Here is an 8,751-nt window from a genome sequence, read left to right on the forward strand (position 1 = left end):
TGAGGCTGAAACTTGGAGATCAAGACTGTAATTATTGTTTTGTTTTCTTCCTTGGTTTTTATTTTTCTTGTTACTCTCAATGGTTGAATTTATTATAATGTTATTTGTTTTTGCAATCATGAGTAGCTAATTTTCTTTTTCTAGAATTGCAATTGAACTCACATGTAGTCTAAATTTTTAATCTCTTTCTTACTTATCTTTAATGAGAATTGAATTGTTTATTCCAATTTGTTCTTAATGCTTTTTAATTGCCTGATCACCAATTAAATTGATTTAGGAACCTAAACAAACTTGGGAAAGGGAGTTTAGAGTAGACTAAAATTGGGATAACATATGATTATGTTAATTGATTTGCGTATAGGATAAGGATAAACCTATAAGCCATATGCAGCCAGATTAAAGCCTGAACTTAATGAGTCTGTTTTAATTTCAATTCACATAGGATATAGTGTTTTGGTTAAAATAGATATTTTTATGAGATGAGTTAGGAGACCCTTATAAATAATTGAGGACTCTAGGTTAGCAATTCAACCCATTGAAATAAGTTAAGGAAGAGAGGTAAGATCTAGATGAAATGTGAGGGATATTGTAATCCTAGACTTATTTGATTTGATTTTTACCCAATTATATTGTTGCTTTGATTTTTCTTTTTTAGCATAAATTTTGGTTAATTAGTTTTAGTTAATTAATTTAGTTATTCTAATTTGAGTGTTTGAATAAGATTAAATTGCTACAATTTTAGTACTTAGTAAAATTTTAGATCAATATTCTGTGGTATCAATACTTTGCTTGCTAATATGCTGTCTATTTGATACGTATACTTGCATAATGGAATTTTAACTAATAAGTTTTTGGCGCCGTTGCCGGAGAATTGTTTTTAAAATTTTTATTAATACTAATACCAAGCAATTTAGTCTTACTTCGAATTTTATTTTTCTTGTTTTAATTTTAGATTTTGTTTGCTTGCAGATATCTTTGGTCACTGTATGCAAAGAAGAGACAACTTGAATCTTGTTCCTTTTGATCCTAAGATAGAAAGAACTTTCAAAAGACGTTGAAGGGAGAATTTGCAAGTTGCAGCTTTGAATCAGACAATGGCTGAGGATAACAATAACAATGACAATAATGCCATTAATCTGGTTCCCGAAGCAAATAGAGCACTGAGAGATTATGTTGTTCCTCTTTTTCAAGGTTTGCACCAAAGCATTAGGAGACCTTCTGTCAATGCGAATAATTTCAAAATTAAACCAGCCTACATTCAGATGGTTTAATCTTCAGTCTAGTTTGGTGGGTTACCTAGTGATGATCCTAATGCTCATTTAGTAAATTTCTTGAAGATTTACGATACCTTTAAATACAATAGAGTAAATGATGCTATTAGATTGAGACTATTTCCATTTTCTCTAAAGGATAAAGCAAAGAGCTGGCTTAATTCACTGCCCAATGGGTCTATCACTACATGGGAAGACTTGGCTCAAAAGTTTCTCGCAAAGTTCTTTTCACTTGCCAAGACTGCAAAGATGAGGAACAATATCACCTCATTCACACAATTTGATGGTGAGTCATTGTATGAAGCTTGGGAGAGGTTTAAAGAACTACTGCAAAGATGTCCACATCATGGGATTCTTGATTGGTTGCAAGTTCAGACATTCTACAATGGGTTGGTTGGGTCAATTAAAATCACAATTGATGTTGCTGCTGGTGGGGCATTAATGAGTAAGAATGCTACTGATGTTTATGATTTGTTGGAAGAAATGGCTTCAAATAATTATCAATGGCCTTCAAAAAGGTCGGGTTCAAGAAAAGCTGTTGGAGCCTCTGAGATTGATGCAATTGGGAACTTAGCTGAGCAAGTGGCTGCACTGTCCAAGAAATTTGACACACTAGGAGTTCATGCAGTTCAAAATTCATTTGTAGTTTGTGAGATGTGTGGGGATGCCCATTCAAATGATCAATGTCCATCTAATTATGAATCGCTCCAGTTTGTGGGGAACTTCAATAGACAGCAGAATAACCCATATTCCAATACTTATAATCATGGTTGGAGAAACCATCCCAATTTTTCATGGAATAACAATGCATGGCCTTCCAATTCAAAACCCAACATGCCTCTTGGTTTTCAACAACAAGTTAGACCACCAATTCCTGAAAAGAAGTCCCAAGTGGAAGAACTTTTCTTGCAATATATATCAAAGAATGATGCTATAATTCAAAGCTTTGGAGCATCCTTAAGAAATCTTGAAACCCAAATGGGACAGCTTGCAAATTCCATCAACAATAGACCTCAAGGTTCCCTACCTAATGACACACAAATCAATCCTAAAGGTAAGGAACAATGCCAAGCAATCACTTTAAGGAGTGAAAAAAAGATTGAAGGGGTGAATGAAAAAGTAGTTGAACCTAAGAATGAACATGTTGATAATGAAGGAATGTGAGAGAAAAAGAGTGAAGTCGAACAGAAAGAAGATGTCAAGGCTAAAAATCAAGGAGCTTCTCAAGTCATCCATCCTCCACCATCTTTTCCCCAAAGGCTCCAAAAGCAAAAGCTTGAAAAGCAATTTCAGAAGTTCCTCAATGTCTTCAAGAAATTACACATAAATATTCCTTTTACTGAAGCTTTGGAACAAATGCCCAGTTATGTCAAATTCTTGAAAGACATATTTTCCAAAAAGAGAAAGATAGGTGAGTTTGAAACTTTCTCCCTTACAAAAGAGTGTAGTGTAATTCTCTAAAATAAATTTCCACCAAAACTCAAAGTTCTAGGTAGTTTCACAATCCCTTGCACTATTGGTAATTTATTTTTTGCAAAAGCTTTGAGTGATTTAGGTGCAAGTATCAATTTAATGCCTTGGTCAATTTTTGAGAAACTTGGTTTGGGGGAATGCAAACCCACTTCTGTTACTTTGCAATTGGCTGATCATTCTTATGTGTACCCAAGGGAAATTATTGAAGATGTTCTTGTCAAGGTAGATAAATTTATTTTTCCAGTTGATTTTATAATTCTTGATATGGAAGAAAACGGGCAAATTCCAATCATTCTTGGGAGGCCAATCTTAGCAACTGTTAGGGCTTTAATTGATGTTGAAAAACGTGAGCTCACTTTGAGAGTTCAAGACCAACAGATAACATTTAATATTTTCAAAACTTTGAAATTGCTTGTGACATCTGAAGACTGTTTTTCTATGAATGTGGTAAATAACTTTACACATGATGTTTTCTTAGAAGAAAATCCCAATGATCTTCTTGAAGCATGTTTAGTTGCTAACTCTAATAGAAATGATGATGAATTTATTGAATATTCAAATTTGTTGAATGCTCACTCCAGATTTAGAACTAATCATCAATTTGAGTCTTTAGATATTTCAGCTTCTTTGATGCCAACTTCTAAGCCTTCCATTGAGGAGCCACCTACTTTGAAACTCAAACCTCTGCCTGCACACTTGAGGTATGCTTTTCTTGGAAAATCTTCTACTCTTCCAGTTATTGTGTCTGTTGCTCTTACTAACATGTAAGAGGAGAAGTTGTTGAGGACATTTAGAGAATTCAAGAAAGCAATAGGGTGGACCATTGCTGATATTAAGGAAATTAGCCCTTCTATTTGCATGCATAAAATTCTCCTTGAGGAAAATCACAAAGCCCCAATTGAACAACAAAGAAGATTGAATCCCATCATGAAAGAAGTAGTCAAGAAGGAAATCATCAAATGGTTAGATGCCGGAATAATTTATCCTATCTTTGATAGCTTATGGGTAAGTCCAATTCAATGTGTTCCTAAAAAAGGAGGAATGACTGTGGTGGCCAATGACAATAATGAGCTCATTCCAACAAGAACTATGACTAGATGGAGAGTGTGCATGGACTACCACAAGCTCAACAAAGCTACAATGAAAGATCACTTCCCTCTTCCACTCATTGATGAAATGTTGGATCGCTTGGCTGGTAAGGAATATTATTGTTTTCTAGATGGTTATTCTAGTTATAACCAAATTGCTCCTGAAGATCAAGAAAGAACTACATTTACATGTCTTTATGGCACCTTTGCTTTTAAAAAAATGCCATTTGGATTATGTAATGCACCTGCCACCTTTCAGAGATGTATGATGGCCATATTCACAAACATGGTGGAAAAATATTTAGAGGTATTTATGGATGATTTTTCTGTCTTTGGAAATAATTTTGATGATTGTCTTTTAAATCTTGCTAGGGTACTCAAGAGATGTGAAGAAACAAATTTGGTGCTCAATTGGGAGAAATGTCACTTCATGGTGCGATAAGGTATTGTTCTTGGGCACAAGATTTCTAGTAAAGGCATTGAGGTAGATAAAGCAAAAATTAAAGCAATTGAGAAATTACCACCTCCAATAAATGTTCAAAGGTATTAAAAGTTTTCTTGGTCATGCTGGTTTTTATAGAAGATTTATTAAAGACTTTTTCAAAAAATTTCTAAACCACTTTGTAATTTATTGGAGAAAGATGTGCCATTTAAGTTTGATAATGAATGTCTTGTTGCTTTTGATGAATTAAAGAAAAGATTAATATATGCACCTATCATAATTAGTCCCAATTGGACTCTCCCTTTTGAATTGTTGTGTGATGCGAGTGATTTTGCGGTGGGAGCTGTTTTGGGACAAAGGAAGGATAAAATCTTCTATTCCATCTATTATGCTAGCAAGACTTTGAATAAGGCCAAGAAAAATTATATCATAACAGAAAATGAGCTTTTGGCTATGGTTTTTGCTTTGGACAAATTTCGCTCCTATCTCGTGGGGACAAAGGTGATAGTGTACACTGATCACTCAACTATCAAATATTTGATTGCCAAGAAGGATGCTAAGCCAAGATTGATAAAGTGGATTCTCTTACTTTAACAATTTGATCTTGAGATTCGTGATAGAAAAGGAACAGAAAATCAAGCTACAAACCACCTCTCAAGATTAGATATTGAAGCCCAAGGTAAGAATTTAACCTTAATCAAAGAGACTTTTCCTGATGAACAAATCCTTCAAGTTGGTAAGAAATCACTTCCTTGGTATGCTGATTTTGTAAATTATTTGGTAAGCAATATTATTCCTCCTTATTTAAATTCTCATCAGAAAAAGAAATTTTTACATGATGTTAAATTTTATTTTTGGGTTGAGCCTTACTTGTTCAAACAGTGTAAAGACCAGATGTTCAAAAAATGTGTCCCGGAAGAAGAGATTCAAAGTGTGCTTCACCATCGCCATTCTTCAAATTATGGAGGACACTTTGGAGGAACAAGAACTGCTGCTAAAGTCCTCCAATCAGGTTTATATTGGCCTACATTATTTAAGGATGCTCACAATTTTGTTTTGCATCGTGACAGGTGCAAAAGGGTGGGAAATATCTCAAGGCGACATGAGATGCCTCTCAACAACATCATGGAGATAGAAATTTTTGATGTATGGGGTATTGACTTCATGGGTTCGTTCATATCTTCGTATAACAACAAATACATTTTGCTTGCTGTTGATTATGTCTCCAAGTGGATTGAAGCGACAGCTTTTCCTCATAATGATTCGAAGGTGGTAATGAATTTTATCAAGAAGAATATTTTCACTCGATTTGGCACTCTAAGGGCTATTATTAATGATGAGGGAAGGCACTTTTGCAACAAATATTTTGATGCACTTCTGGCAAAATATGGAGTTAAACACAAGGTTGCCACTACGTACCATCCTCAAACTAGTGGCCAAGCTGAAGTATCGAATCGCAAAATCAAGAGGATTTTGGAGAAAGCCGTATGTCCTACAAGAAAAGACGGGTCAAGGAGATTAGATGATGCACTATAGGCATATAGGACTACTTACTAGACCCTAATTGGTATGTCTCCATATAAGTTGGTCTTTGGCAAAGCTTGTCACTTACCGATGGAACTTGAACACAATGCTTATTGGGCTATGAAGAAGTTAAATTTTGATTTACAAGTAGCAGGTGAGCAAAGGTTGTTGTAACTAAATGAACTTGATAAATTTCGCCTTCAAGCTTATGAGAATGCCAAACTCTACAAAGAGAAAACAAAGCAATGGCATGATAAGAAGATATTGGAAAGAGTTTTGAGCCAGGACAAGCAATGTTGCTCTATAATTCTCACTTGAAATTATTCCTGGGAAAGCTCAAATCAAGGTGGTATGGTCCTTTCATTGTCAATGAGGTATTTCAACATGGAGCGATCGAAGTCAAAGGGACAGATGGTCGAAAATTTAAAGTCAATAGACAAAGATTAAAGCATTATTGGGGAGGTGAAATTAATCGTCAAAAATCCTCAATTCACTTGCTTGATACGGCCTAGAGTCCAAGTTAGTCCAACTGAAGACTATAAATGAAGCGCTTCTTGGGAGGCAACCCAAGCTCCTTAACCTTACTTGTTTTTATTTTATTTTATTTTATTTCATGCTTTTTACTTTATTTCTTTTAATCTATTTTTGTTTATGTTCCTTTTGTAAGTAATTGGTTTTTAAAGAACAAAATTCAAAAAAAAAGAAAAGAAATAAAGTGTGTCGTATAAAGGAAAGTTCACTTCAAGTTTGGGGGTGCTACTAAAAAAACAAATTTGAACTCTTTATATGTCCTAGATTGATTAAGTGCTTAGGGTGAATTTGAGCCTAAATATATCTTTTATCATACCTTGACCCTAACCTTATATTACAAGCTTGATAAAGACCTATTGATTCTGTATAAGTGTTAATCTACATTAGTGGAGAGAGAGATGAAAAACAAACTTATGGGATCTTAGTACTAATCTATGCTTAGATTTAACATAAACTAATCCGAATTGCATAATATTCTTTGTAAGAGAACATTCACACACACACGGAAGTCCATTCGAAAAGTAAGTTTTCACTTGAATTGATTCATGAATTTAAGGATTATCTGCATGTAACCTTAAGTTGGAATTTCAGTTAATTTCTGAGGAAAAATTGGGAAATCATGAGTTTGTACTTATATCTCTCGTTCAAGGATTTTTGTATATTCAGTTTTCTTTTTGTGATTTTCTTTTGCTCGAGGACAAGCAAAATCTTAAGTTTAGGGGTGTGACAATTCTATTTTATAGAATTATGTTATTCCAATTTTGTTATTAAATATTAGCTAAGTCCTCAATTTTTAATTATAATTTAATTATTTTTAATTGTTCTTATAATTAGTTTATTTTTTTAGTGAGTTATTTTAATTTTATGTTATTCCTTTTAATTTGATTATTATTTATTAGTTTTTATATTTTTTGTAGAATTAAAAGTAATTGGGCTTAATTTTGGAAAGTAAGGTATTGAAAGATTTAGAATCTTTTTACATATGCTTTAGTATTTTGGACATATCGTGAGGTACAGAACTCAAAATGATGCGATTCTTAAATCATTGAAAAGATAAGAGACAGAGCTACAACTTTTATGGAGATCACTTTGCCCAGTTCTGCCTGGAAGATAGAGAAAATCGTGTCGGAAAATAGCTGGATGTACTGTGTCGGGAATGGGAATTTGTAAAGATTGACAATTGATTTTTGGGTCTCTCATCACACTTTTAAGCCAAATTAAACCCTAGGTCAGCTTAAGGAACTTTAGGTTAAGCTTATTAGTATAAATAGGATATGTTTAACAACATTAGGGGGAAACTTTTGAGAGATTCAAGAAGCTAAAAGTTGAGGCTGAAACTTGGAGATCAAGACGGCAATTATTGTTTTGTTTTCTTCCTTAGTTTTTATTTTTCTTGTTAGTCTCAATGGTTGAATTTATTATAATGTTATTTGTTTTTGCAATCATGAGTAGCTAATTTTCTTTTTCAAGGATTGTAATTGAACTCACATGTAGTATAAATTTTTTATCTCTTTCTTACTTATCTTTAATGGGAATTGAATTGTTTATTCCAATTTGTTCTTAATACTTTTTAATTGCCTGATCACCAATTAAATTGATTTAGGAACCTAAACAAACTTGGGAAAGGGAGTTTAGAGTAGACTAAAATTGGGATAGCATATGATCATATTAATTGATTTGCGTATAGGATAAGGATATACTTATAGGCCATATGTAGCCAGATTAAAGCCTGAACTTAATGAGTCTCTTTTAATTTCAATTCACATAGAGATATAGTGTTTTGATTAAAATAGATATTTTTATGAGATGAGTCGAGAGACCCTTATAAATAATTTAGGACTTTAGGTTAACAATTCAACCCATTGAAATAAGTTAAAGAAGAGAGGTAAGATTTAGATGAAGTGTAAGGGATATTGTAATCTTAGACTTATTTGATTTGATTTTTACCCAATTATATTGTTGCTTTGATTTTTCTTTTTACTATAAATTTTGGTTAATTAGTTTTAGTTAATTAATTTAGTTATTTTAATTTGAGTGTTTGAATAAGATTAAATTGTTATAATTTTAGTACTTAGTAAAATTTTAAATCAATTTTCTGTGGAATCAATACTCTGCTTGCTAATATACTGTCTATTCGATGTGTATACTTGCGTAGTGAAATTTTAACTGACAGAAATAAACATCTAAAAATGCCCTTCGAACATAATAAAATACCAAGGGACAAGTGTTGAATGTAGAGCAAGTATGTAGCTAAGAATCAATATAGTTTAGATAAGATTATTTTTCTTTCAATATGATAATTATTTAATAAAAATTTTAGAAATAAGGATAGGGACACATGTGGATAAAGAGAGTATTATTTAATTAGAAAAGAAGGGAAAGGATGTGACGATCATGAATTATGAAGAGCTAGCATACCATC

General features: G+C 32.9%; 1 protein-coding gene across 1 annotated transcript; it reads left to right on the forward strand.

Annotated features, from left to right (window-relative positions):
* LOC108661169 lies at nucleotides 1,095-2,435 on the forward strand. Its single transcript, XM_018117067.1, has 2 exons — nucleotides 1,095-1,265; nucleotides 1,410-2,435. The coding sequence occupies exons 1-2, from the start codon at nucleotides 1,095-1,097 to the stop codon at nucleotides 2,433-2,435; spliced, it is 1,197 nt and encodes a 398-aa protein (XP_017972556.1).

Source organism: Theobroma cacao, chromosome 3, assembly GCF_000208745.1.
Source record: "Theobroma cacao cultivar B97-61/B2 chromosome 3, Criollo_cocoa_genome_V2, whole genome shotgun sequence".
In the NCBI taxonomy this organism is placed as follows: Eukaryota; Viridiplantae; Streptophyta; class Magnoliopsida; order Malvales; family Malvaceae; genus Theobroma; species Theobroma cacao.